The following is a 12,872-nucleotide window of genomic DNA, read 5'->3' as shown; positions in this document are numbered from 1 at the left end:
CAGCTTCATGCATACGTTGAAAGTGTTTAGGGCATTGTAACTGGGGAAAATTTCCAATCTTTCATAAATAACCATTAATCTGTCCCTTTTAAATTCAGCTTTCCACATCTGTTTCAAATTGTTCAGTGCTATTCCAGGAGTGCATTAAAGCTCCAATCCAGGTGGTATTAAGGGGATAAATGAGCCACAGGGAAAAGACACTGTATTTTTCTTAAAGCAATTCTTGCTCCTTTTTTGCAAAGTTAGGAGCCAAGCAATTTACGATTAAGATTTTTGGAGGATATCCTCTATCATTTTAAGCCATCCTTGTCTATGGGTTTTAAAAAGGTAGCTTTAGCTGTGCCTTGCTAGCATACATTAATGTTTTACTCTGTACGGGTAGATGTAAATACCTTTCTATGAGCAAATTTAAAGTCCTTTTAATTCGTTATGGTTCACTGTGGATTCTTGTTGGGGAAAAATGACCTATAACCTAAAAATGAAAAAGTTTCAGCTAGAAGTAAGGAAGTGTCTGAATGTGCATTTACATTTGTGATATTCAGGAATTTCAGAGAAAGTTGTCAATAATTCTAGTTTAACACATTTTTGTAAAGGAAGCTGCTCGCTTTTCAGGACAGAAGGCATTATTTTATGAAATGTCAATAGTATTTTGTGTCTGCTCTACTTTTATTTAATAAAAATTATAAAAGTACATCTTTTCTTACTGTGTATAGCCCATGACGTGTTTTCTCAAGTACTTTCCAAAGAAAATATGTTCTTAAGAATTAACTAATCTGTACTGTGTTAGATTTACAAAAGTCACATCACGTAATTTAGAGAATGCCCTGCAGAAAAAATGCATATGAAGACAGCACTGTATGGTACGTCAGATGACATGTAGCAATGAAACAGGAATGTTTTCAAATTGACCTTGAAGAAGTTAAGGGACTCCCAGGAACGAATGTCAGACAGGAGGATAACTGAAAGATGTCCTATCCCTGGCATTTGTAAGAGGCATAAAAGGAACGACAGGTTGATTTTCTGACCCAGAATACAGTGCCCACACCAGAATGTAAAGAAGAAGAAAATTCAGCTGCATGCCTCTCATCAAAGTTAGTAAAAATTTCATAAATGGATCATCACATAAAGTGCACAAAATCATTGGCTTTGAAAATGGTTTATTTCATCGCAACAGTCTGGTGTTCCATCCACGCGTAGGGGATTGACAGCTTCTCCACCCATTGGCATTAATGAATTATCAATGTACATCCCACACACATCCACCAGGGAAGCAAAGACACTCCTCCTACACATTACTTTGTTTTTAAATCTTCCAAATGTTGTAGGATGGTTATTACCTTAATAAGTGGAAAATCATTGAATACAGCTCATATTCTCTCCCATAGCTAAAACTGACATCTCATAGGAATTAGTGAGGAAATGCAGTTTTATTCATGTGTTAAGATATGTTAAATTATCTCTCACTTCTTTGTCATCTCAGGGAAACCTAAGACCATTAAAGAAATGTAACCTGCATTGCTATGCTAAGGCATTTCATTAAGGAAAGAACAATTCAGAATGACCTTGGTAGTCTGTTGAGTGAAAATTTCCCCCTCCTGAGAGAACTCCAGTCATGTTCTTGAAATGCAGTGAAAAAGAACAAAATGGTTGTTGATACAGTAACCATATGTCCTGGTTTACCCATAACGGTCCCAATTTATACCTTGTGTCCTGACATCATTATTAATCACTACCCTTTCCTCTCAAAAGATCCTGGTTTGGGCAGAAAATTGCATGTTCACCCTAGTTTTAGAACATTTCTTACACAACTATGCCCCTTCCCCTACTGTCTAGGACAGTTAGAGTTCCCATTCATGCTTTTCAGGTAGAACTCTTGGTTTTACAAAGGAAGAAAGACAAAAAAGGGGCACCAGTCCATGCATCTTCAGAAACTATAAAATTCGTTACTGTGTCTTTTACTCTTGCATTCTTTGTGTTCTTGCCTCCTTTCTCTCTATTTTATGCATTGCCTTCTTCAACACAGTGTGTACTTACATAAAATGTCAGAGACAGGTCAAGCAATGCCACTATAAGAATATTTTCATATAGAAACAGTTTAATGCTGCTCAGTGCTTGACAGTATAAAAGGAAAGTGTGGTGTGTTTTATTCTTTTCAGCTAAGAGGATTTGGAGGTCATGCTACTCATTGACATGGGACTATCAGATTGAGAAATACCTCAAATTATAGACATTTGTTAAATGCTTACTATGCATTTGGCACTCTCTTGTAAAAGAAAAAAATGATGAAGATATTGTCCTGGTTTCAAAGAATTCAGTCGAGTAATGGAGAAGACCATGCAGAGCAAGAATGACATCCATGTGGTGGTATAGCAGTCCTAGTATGTGAAGGTGCAGTAGAACAGGGTGAGATTACATCTGCACCTGCAGACTGATGATGGTTTTAGAGAAGAGATGACAGATTAGTGTGTGCACCAAGCTTTGGTGGAGGAATAAGTCCAAGTATCATTCTATATTTGGGGGACCCTGTGTTAGTTTTGTTTTGGGGAAATAAGTGGGATTATGTTGGCCAACAGGCGCTGTCACAAAATATCTCTGCTTCTCTTTACTTTCCATAGATGAGACCATTTGTTCTTTTTCTGATGAAGAATGTGAATTGACAGTTCACCATTCTTACAATAGCTATCATTTTCCATCTTGTTGATTTATCTTCAACTACAGTTTTGAAAGACCATCATAAAGCTCTCTCTTTGGCTTCTCCCCTGCAAAATGGACTTATTTCCCTTAGTGCACTCTTATTTTACTTTTTAAACAGTCACCCTTATCCTTTTCTCTTCTGAGTCTTCTCCTGTGTATGGCTCCCACACACATACCCGTATATATTGTACTCAAGTAGCATTGCAGTGCATTTATGTAAAAAGGTCTGGCAAGGCATACAGCCCCCCACATATCATACTTGTTTACTTGTACCTCTGTGTCATGCCTAAAATAAATAAAGCACTCAGAGGATGCAGTCAAATGAGAGTGACACTTCATTCCAACCTTAGAGCTACTGTGTTCTCATCACCCTCTAGTCTGTGACTCTCCTCCCTCTGGTGCATCCTTCCTGCCTCCTGGTTACACTAATTCCTTTAAGTTCTGTTTTCTATCTTCTTCTATCTACAGTTTCCACCATGACACTCCTGCTCCATTGACTTTAAGTTTCCCCTCTGTATAATTGCCATTAAATCCAGGTTATGTGTTCGGATGGATTATATCATCACTTCCATTCTTGACTTTCCCCCTGGTTTTTAACTCCCATGGTCTTCTCTTCCTCACCCACTCCTCAGGCAAGCCCCACAGACTGTGGTGCAGTAATGTCTCCAGCAAAGGTCCCCTTTCTCTCTCACCATGATACAGTCCTCTAATGATATTCTCACCTACCAAGCCATGCCCATCTTGCACATGGATGCCAGTGTACTTCTTCTACAACACATAACCCCTTCATGGAAACCCCCTCACCAGTGATAAATTCAGATGTCTCCGTCAAACTGGCTCCCTGCAACCTTTTAGCTCTATTTTCCTCTGTCCTCCTCTATGAGTCTAATGCTTGTGTAGAGAGTCAGTGCTGAGCTCTGAACTTAGAACATCTGAATTTGAAATCTGGTTCTGTCACTTTCTGGCTCTGTGATCATGGGGTGATCATTTAACTTCTCTGTGCCTCATTTTCCTCACCCATAAAATGGGGATAGTAATTGGGCCTATCACAAAGAATCATTGTAAGGATTATGAAATGCTCAGAGCAGTGTGTAGCATACAGAAAGGGTCCAATGAGTATAAGCCATTATTAGACTCCATTTGCTTTTCCTATGCACAACCTGTATTTTCATATCCCTATGCCTTTCTCATGCTTTATTTTGTTTTTGGAATGTTTTCCTCCATTTCCATCTCTATTCATTCAAACCCTGCACATTTTATGTGCGTATTCCCCCTCCCTCTTCCATGCAGCTTTCAGGCAAATATTGAAAACATCTCTCCAATTTCCATAGCCTCTCTTCTGCACCTAACAGTGTTTCGCCCTTTCAACCTTATATTATAATTATGTGTATACGTATCTTTCCTCTGAAAATATAGGGGAAACAGAAACTGACCTATGAAATTGTGCATTTTCCTCAGTGCCTAACCAAATTAATATTAGATACTGTATTTGTTGAATAAATGAATATTCCACTTGTTCACTTACCTTTTCCCTGATACACAAGTGCAATACAGTTTTAGAAACTTGCCCAAATTAACATCTTTTCTTTGCTTATTTAATTGATTTCTCTTTGTCCTAACCTCACCCTTCCCCTTTTCAACTACACTTCCCCTTTCTTCCCCACTCCCTTCCTGCCTCTTCCCTTTTCTTCTTTTCTTCCTCCTCCTCATTTTCTTTAACTCTGTATTCCCACTTTGTAAAATTTTCTCAGCAACCTCATAGCCAAGCTGTCTAGGCACAAAGGGATACTGCTTCAGGGGGGAAATGTTTTATCATATTTTGTTACTTTTCTTTGTCAAAAATAACTGAGCATGTGACATCCAGTCATAATGCTATTTACTCATCTGCATTACTGAGAATAGGGCAATTGTTAAATAGCAAATAAAAATAAGCCCAATTTTTAGACAAGGAGAAGTAATCTCCCAAGCACTTTTAAATTCCATGTTCTGATTGTCACCCTGTGTTTTGAGTATAATTTGTCTTTCCGGAGAAGGGAAACAACTGTAGGTTTAGTGTCATGAGATTCTTTGTGTGTGAAGTAAAATAGAATGTTACGTTGTTTCAGGTGTGCAACATAGTGATTTGACAGGTCTGTATGTTGCGCTGTGCTACCATCTGTCACCGTACAGCACAACTACAATACCATTGACCGTGTTCTCTATGTTGTACCTTGTATTCTGGTGACTTGCCCATCCCCATCCCTCTACCCTGTTCCCACTGGCAATGACCAATTTGTTCTCTGTATTTATGGGTTTATTTCTGCTTTTTGTTTGTTCATTTGTTTATTTAGAGTCTACATAAGTGAAATCATATGGTGTTGGTCTTTCTGTGACTTAATTTGCTGCCGAAGATGGCCAGATCTCATCCGTTTTTATGTCTGAGTAATATCTCATTGTATGCATACACCACATCTTCTTTATCCGTTCATCTATCAGTGGACACTTGGGTTGCTTCCATATCTCGGCTATTGTAAATAATACTGGAATAAGCCTAGGGGTGCATATATCTTTTCAAATTAGTGTTTTGGGGTTTTTTGGGTTAATACCCAGTAGTGGAATTACTGGATCATATGGTACTTTTTTTTTTTAATCTTTTGAAGAAAATCAATATTGTTTTCTACACTGTCTCTACCAATTTACATTCCCTGATGAGTTATTTTTAAAAGAGGGATTTGATAAAGGGTCTCCAAGAGTAAATTCTTAAGTATTTTTTTTGTCCATTCAGTGCTTATGTTTTCCTTATTCTGCCAATTTCTTTCCTCCCTTTTCTCATTTACAGTGTCATTTTTACATATTCTTTCCTCTAACATCTTAATTGTCCTCTTTTCTTGATCAGTGCCCTGGCCTTTCTCCTAAATCTGAAAACCACCTAAAACGTCAAATCATGTTGTTTTCCATAAGTCTTGAAATGTCTCCTGTCTTATTGGAGAACTCTTAGGAGTTCTGTTAAAGATACCAATAGTAACCATTTAAATCACATCTCTAATTAATTGTGAGCCTGCACAAAACCAATGTATCTACTTGTATTAGTGAATACAAAATAGAAAAATCAAATATGCTATTCTCTCTATATACGATTGAGGAGTGTAAAGTGAGTAAGATTGAATGGTAGTTTGGAAAGTCAAACTTGAATTCTTATTTTAAAATTATCATGTAAAACAATATATAGAGTTTAATTTCAAAATCTCTCTACTTCTGCTTTTCTTCCTGAGCCATAATAAGTAAATAAATGCTTAGGACTGGATAAAACACGTAAGTAATTTTCAGAACTCTGAGTAACAACACTATGTATACAGCATTATGAGATTATCATTTGTGGTAAGTGGGTTCTCAACACTGGTATTTCCCCCCTAATTTAGGGTAGAAATTTAGCATCTGGAGAGGTTGGATTTTTTCCAAGTGATGCTGTCAAGCCTTGCCCCTGTGTAAGTATGAGTATTTTCTTTCCATTTTTTTCTGGTTTTGATGCTATAATTAATTGTGCAAGAATGTACAAAGGATACAATCTTGTCACTCAATAATTTTATTAATGTTTTCTAGAGGGATCATATTATTTCAAGTTTGAATGCATGGTCAATGTTATTAAAAATTCTAAAATCACTATGATTCCACTCCATTAAAGATACTTTTTAATGGTATATGCAAGGGGAAAATTTAACAGTAGAATTTACAAAATTAAACTTCTGTGGGGTGTTAGAAAGAATAAACCAAAGCTACAGATTAGATGCATTTTCCCCCTTTCCATGGAGATGAGATTTATTTTATTTTATTTTATTTTATTTTATTTTATTTTATTTTTTAGTTAGTTTCCATGGAGGTGAGATTTAATTTATTCCTAGCCATTTTGGGTTATAGAGAGATATTATACTTCAACTAGTGTGTTTGAAAGCATAATAGAAAGCATGAAGGTCCACAAAATCTTTAATCAAATCTCTAAATACGTTTTTCTGTGCTTTAGTTTGTCATTACTATTTCTTTAATGTCATAATGGCATTTTCGGATGTCATTAGATACAAGGAGAATGAATGAGTATTTACTCAAATATTATGGATGAGTATAACATAAAATGTACTCTCTGGTACCTTATTAGATTTATAAGTTTCTGTTTAAGGTGACATTATTTTATCATAATATGGTGTTTAGGGTGGATTTTTCTATGAAACTTTTGAAGTTCATAATGGCTTGAAGTAAATGAAATTCCTTTACTAATATAATGGAGTTAATGGTTAAAGAAAACTATCCTTAAATTATCTCGCTTGCTGTAATATTTCAATCCTTTCTATATTTACAGACTCTCTTTAATATTATAAATGTGCATGTCTGCCATCCTTTATTTCAGAATGTAGTCTGTAGACTAATTCACTCTACTCATTCCAGCTTCATTAATTTCAAAAGTGAAGGGAACCAAAAAGCATTTGCTATTCTATTGATTCTGTGATCTAATGTCACATGTTTTTTTTATCCAATAATCTTTAAAAACTGTTGAACTTTGATACCACTCTTATTTAATTGTGTAAGTAAAATGAGTTTTTAGTTAGTTTTCTGTTGCTTGTATGAACAAGATTTAGGATTCCTATACTTAAAACAATGATATTTATATGTAGGCAGGTAGCAGGAAATCTCCTACATTCTAACATTAAGATGTTTGGGAACCTAAAGACATCAAATCAAGAATATTAAACATTTCATATACCAAGTGCTATTATGCTTGTATAGCCTTTTACATAAGGCATAAAATGAACATTTGAATTTTTACTTTAGGAATATTCTGGCACATAAGTAGATATTTAATACATTTTGTTGTATGGATGAACAAAGGGGTGAAAAAGCAAGCCAAAGTTCCTAGCTGAACCTAGGTAATTAACAATGGTAGACAGTAATTATATCAGCTTATATTTAATGGTATTTGGTGACTCAGTTACTAGAAGGAAAAACGCATTTAGAATTTAAAGCTGGTAAGGAGTTGTAGAGGAATACATAATTATGGATGGGGCTACTAGCTAAATGCTGTTTTATAGCTCAAAGTTAATAAATAGTTATTAAAATTTTAGTGCTTGCTTAATACAATTATAGATTCATTCGTTGGTGGTAGGATATGTTAGGTGAAGATTAGTAGGAGGAGAGATGGGAGGAAGGATAGATTGAAAGAGTTTAGAAGGTGGTATCTCTTTTGACCCTGGGACATTTTGTTTATCAGGGAATGGAATATTCCATTCTGAGTTCAAGAGTTATTCTTCTGTATGTGCTATGCTAGTTTCTTCAAATGTTCAAAGAGAAGGTTAGAACTGAGAAAAACACAGGAGCATAAATGAAACAATTTTATTTCTGGTAATACGGTACCTGGAGACCAAACCTGGAGCTGCAGCACAGTGCAAATTTGGGTATCTCTGTGACTCCAGGAGTCCTCAGTGGATGAACAAGAAGAAAACAGTTCCATAGAGGAAGATATGCCTTTCCTCATCCTGGACCTCGGTTAGGAAGAAAAAAGAAAGCAGTCTCCCCTAAGAATTCCTAGCCTTAGATCCAAAAACCACCCAGGTGTGGGGCTTGAATTCATACCAGCTCTGTGACCTAAATAACTGTAAGCTACAAACAGTTTAAAATGATTCCACGTTGATTGTTTCCAATACAGGTGCAGATTGTTTCTGGATTGGAGCCTCATTGCACATGGTCCTCAAAGGATTTCTATCGATACAGTCCTAGGGAATATAAGTTCACAACATGGGATCATCAAATTCCTAATTAAAGAAACCATCTTAAGCAAAGTTCAGCAGGAAAAATAAAATTCAGAATTAGACACACAAAGACAGCAGATACTGTAATTATCAGATATGAAGTTCAAATTTTTATATTTAATATGGCTGAAGAAATAAGAGAATAAAAGTCTAAGAAGAGAACAGGTCACTAAGTTAACTGGATATATTTCACAAAGAATCAGACAGAATAAGTGAAATGAATACTTTAATGGAAACATTACATCATATGTTAGACACAATCGGATAGAAAATTGGAAGACAAATCTGAAGAAACTTCTCAATGAGTAGTCCAGAGAGATTAAGAAATGGAAATCTAACAGAGAATGGAATGATAAATTTCATATGCATGTTATTGAAAGAGAGAATAGAGATGATTGTGAAAAAGCAACATTCAAGGGGTGCCTGGGTGGCTCAGTCAGTTAAGCATCTGACTTCTGCTCAGGTCATGGGTTCATGGTTTGTGAATTCAAACCCCGCATCGGGCTCTGTGCTGACAGCCTGGAGCCTGCTTCAAATTTTGTGTCTCCCTCTCTCTGCTCCTCCCCTGCTTGTGCTCTGTTTGTCTGTCTGTCTGTCTCTCTCTCTCTCTCTCTCTCAAAAATAAACATTAAAATAAAAGCACTATTCAAATAAGTAATGGCTGAAAATATTCCAGAACTTACAATAAAACCAATCTTAAGAGTCAAGAAGGATATATAAAATTAAACAACAGCTAGATGCATTTTAGTGAAACTTGAGAACATCTAAAATAAGGAGAAAATATTAAAACCAACCTTAAAGAGAATGCAGATTACCTATAAAGGGTTGATCATTTGACTCATATCTAACAACAGCAATAATGAAGGCAATAAAATTTTCCATTTTTGGTAATTGTCCAGTAGCCCCTTTTGGATCAATCCTCCAACAGAAAACAACTATAAACCCCAGGCAAGATACTAAAACAAAAACAATCTGAAGGCACTGGCTAAGAGAAGAGTTGACACTCAGAAAAAGGGGATGATGCTAGGTTAGTTTCCTGGTTTTATGACTGGCTTGAGGACAGATACTGGGCTGGGCTGTGCTATGCAGGGGAGCTAAACTTCAGATAGAAACCTCACAGCATCACTGACTTGAAGAAGCAGAGTGTGGAGTTCGAAGGAAACAAAGGGGAAAGGGAGGCAGGAAATCTTAGAAAGGACAGTGTCAAAGAGGGAGGAACCTCAAGTTCTGTGTTATAAGCTTTGCCTCAGTTTTGCCATGTGGTACAGACTCCCAAGGATCTCAGTTCAGGCTGCAAGAACTACACTGAGAATTCATCTGCCAGTCACCACAGGGGAGAGAGTTTGCAGTTGGAGTTCAGCCAAGTTAACTGCCCGCTTTAAGAAAAATCACACTCTTTGTAGAAGCATCACAGAATCCGGAACTTCTACAGCATATTGTTCAAATTGTCCCAGATATTGTTCAAAACTACTCAATGCATAAAGAATCAGGAAAACACAAACTATACTCAAAAAAGAAAAGGCAATCAAGAGAGAACAACCTTGAGATGTCCCAAATGACGGAATTACAGGAGAAGATTTTTAAAGCAGTTATAACTAAGTTCAAGGACATAAAGGAAAGTATGTTCATTATGAATGCACAGGAACACCTCAGCAGAGAAATAGGAACCATTGAAAAGAAAACCAAATGGAGATTCTATAATGTGAGACTTGAATATCTGAAGCAATAAGAATAATATGTTCAAAGTTTTGATAGGAAATTAGTTAACTTAGAAATCTATCTTCCTCCATTAGGATGAAGTAATGACATTTCCAGCCAAACAAACACAGAAAGTTCACTTCTAACTGTCCCATCTAACTTCTATAAGATGTACTTCTGGAAGAAGTACATATCTTATATATATTACTTTACATGTGTGCTATATTCCCAGTATAATATTTTTAAAAACTGTATGACCATAGCCAAAGTTTGACAGTGTAAACAGCCAGTGATGAAGGTAGAAAAAAGCATTCAGGAAAAATGGTCAAAGATGAGAATATATTCAAAGATAGGAAAATATCCAGAAGAAAATCATCTATAGTTTTATATAAGAAAGGGTCCCAAAAAAGAAGTGGGGAGGACCTATGACAGATGGAAAAACACAGGATCCCACCCTGGTTATGGGGATCATTGCTGAGAAGATAGTCCTGGTGCTTCACACATCAGAATACACTCACAGAAGAGCGAGAGTTTTGTTGTTTTGGTTTTTGTTTCTTCTCTCTAGGGAGAAAGATTGGTTTAGGACTAAACATGAATTTAAAGGGTACAAAGAGGGAGAAGGAAGGAGGAACTACTTTTCCCTCAGGTTTCAGAAGCCATGTATATCTTATCATCTAAAGAGAAATCGTTGAAGATTGATTACTGTTTGTGAAAACATCTCGTATAAGAAAAATATTTGCAGGATTTGAATGGGTGTAGTATATTATATTCTGTGTATCAGGATTTTATATGGTGATGACATTAAAAATGTGATCCACAGTATAGAAATATTTAAATATTAATAACTTTGGAGATGTTCTGTCCAGAAAGATAATTTTGTTATATATAACTATTATCTTGGAAGGTCAAAATAGTAACAACCCTTTATGAAAACTGACATAGCTAAGAGACATATTTACATTGATCAGAACTCTGTTGCAAATTAAGGATAATAGTATTTTTTAAAAAATTTTTTTTTTCAACGTTTATTTATTTTTGGGACAGAGAGACACAGAGCATGAATGGGGGAGGGGCAGAGAGAGAGGGAGACACAGAATGGAAGCAGGCTCCAGGCTCTGAGCCATCAGCCCAGAGCCCGACGCGGGGCTCGAACTCACGGACCGCGAGATCGTGACCTGGCTGAAGTCGGACGCTTAACCGACTGCGCCACCCAGGCGCCCCAAGGATAATAGTATTTTTAATCACCTAATATAAAAAGGCCCAGGAATACTATGGGATGTATACATCAAAGACTCAGATGATTCATGAAAAATCTCTAAATACAAAACAAACTATCTATACTCCTTGTCCTTTCTTAGGAATTTATAAACTTTGTTGCCCTCTAATAGTATGTATTTTCTTTCTTATTCCTTGAATATTAACATACCTTATTTGGCTTTTTTCATTTTCTGGTTGCAATCAGCAACTAGAAGGTTTTTTTTCTTTTTCTGTCTTCATTTGTGTAGAAAAATGTAACATTTTTCGCTTTTGCAAATCTCCATAGACGAAGGAAAAATGAATATTTCCCATGACTTTTCAGCATCAAAATGTTTTCAAAATCAGAATTTAGAATTTGTGATATGAGTCTATTTCCAATATATATTGTTTATTTTGCCTGTTTTCTGGGAAAGCCGAGTGCTATTTGGTTTTCCTAACATTTTCATTTTAATTTGCTATGATAGGATTGAACTGCCTTAATAATAAATACCAACGGCTTCCAATTCATATTTTTCCTGTTATCTCTCCTCTTGGAGGTACAGTGGCGGTAAAATGAATGAAAGAATGAATTAAAGTGAAATGAATTATTTTCTACTTATCTGACACATACTATGATTCACTCTGTATAAAATTGCCGATGGATAGTTCCAGGAGTGTGCTATTTAGGGTTTTATAGAGCTGAGTCAGCTGAACGGAATTAATGATTGATTTCTAAAAGCTTCCCTTAAGTAAACTTAATCTATTTTTTTGCCTTTTTATATCTCAGGTCCCCAAACCAGTAGATTATTCTTGCCAACCCTGGTAAGTATTAGAAATGTTTATGTAGCTAAGTTGAAATACCATACCCTTAGCTTGAGGATGCCTTAAATGTAGGGGTACTAAACCACATTCCATTTCTATTGTCCTGGCTAAAGGTGTTTTCAGATACAACAAAACACCATAATGAATTTATATATTGCTCACCTTTCCATAATTTCATCAAAGTGGTGTGTGTGTGTGTGTGTGTGTGTGCATGTGTGTGTATGCATACACGTATTTGATTGTAAATTCAAAGCTTATAACAGCCACAGAAAGGAATGGAACGTTGGCAACTATGTATCTTGTATTTTAGAAGAGTAGATTCCATGAAGCAGAGAAAAAGACATACTTCCATTGTCTGAAACTAAAAATTAGCCCAGAAAGGACAGTAGATCCTAAATTGTAATATAAGAGGAACAAGATGTATCCATGTCTAAAGTTTTGTGTTTACATGAAGCCCATTTACCACGTAGAGGCTAGCCTTCTCACTAATAGAAATAAGGAAGCAGAGAAGATAGTGGTTATTACTTTTTAGACATGATGAGTTTAAGTGGAAGTGATATCTTCAACTGGAAAAAATGTATTTAGGATCCAGAATAGTTATGATCATCATATAATAGCTAATATATACCAAGTACCTGCTGTGTGCTT

The 12,872-nt window shown here is 36.0% G+C and overlaps 1 protein-coding gene across 1 annotated transcript in view; it reads left to right on the top strand.

The window, feature by feature from the left end:
- Positions 1-12,872, top strand: part of VAV3 (vav guanine nucleotide exchange factor 3) — a 353,758-nt gene that overhangs the window by 305,279 nt on the left and 35,607 nt on the right. The window contains exons 21-22 of the mRNA XM_045478481.1: positions 6,093-6,158; positions 12,190-12,224. Coding sequence (XP_045334437.1) covers positions 6,093-6,158; positions 12,190-12,224 — 101 coding nt within the window. The remainder of the gene's footprint in view (positions 1-6,092; positions 6,159-12,189; positions 12,225-12,872) is intronic.

This window comes from Leopardus geoffroyi, chromosome C1 (genome assembly GCF_018350155.1).
Source record: "Leopardus geoffroyi isolate Oge1 chromosome C1, O.geoffroyi_Oge1_pat1.0, whole genome shotgun sequence".
Classification (NCBI taxonomy): Eukaryota; Metazoa; Chordata; class Mammalia; order Carnivora; family Felidae; genus Leopardus; species Leopardus geoffroyi.
The sequence above is the reverse complement of the archived record's forward strand: the minus strand, read 5'-3'. Positions and strand labels throughout refer to the sequence as shown.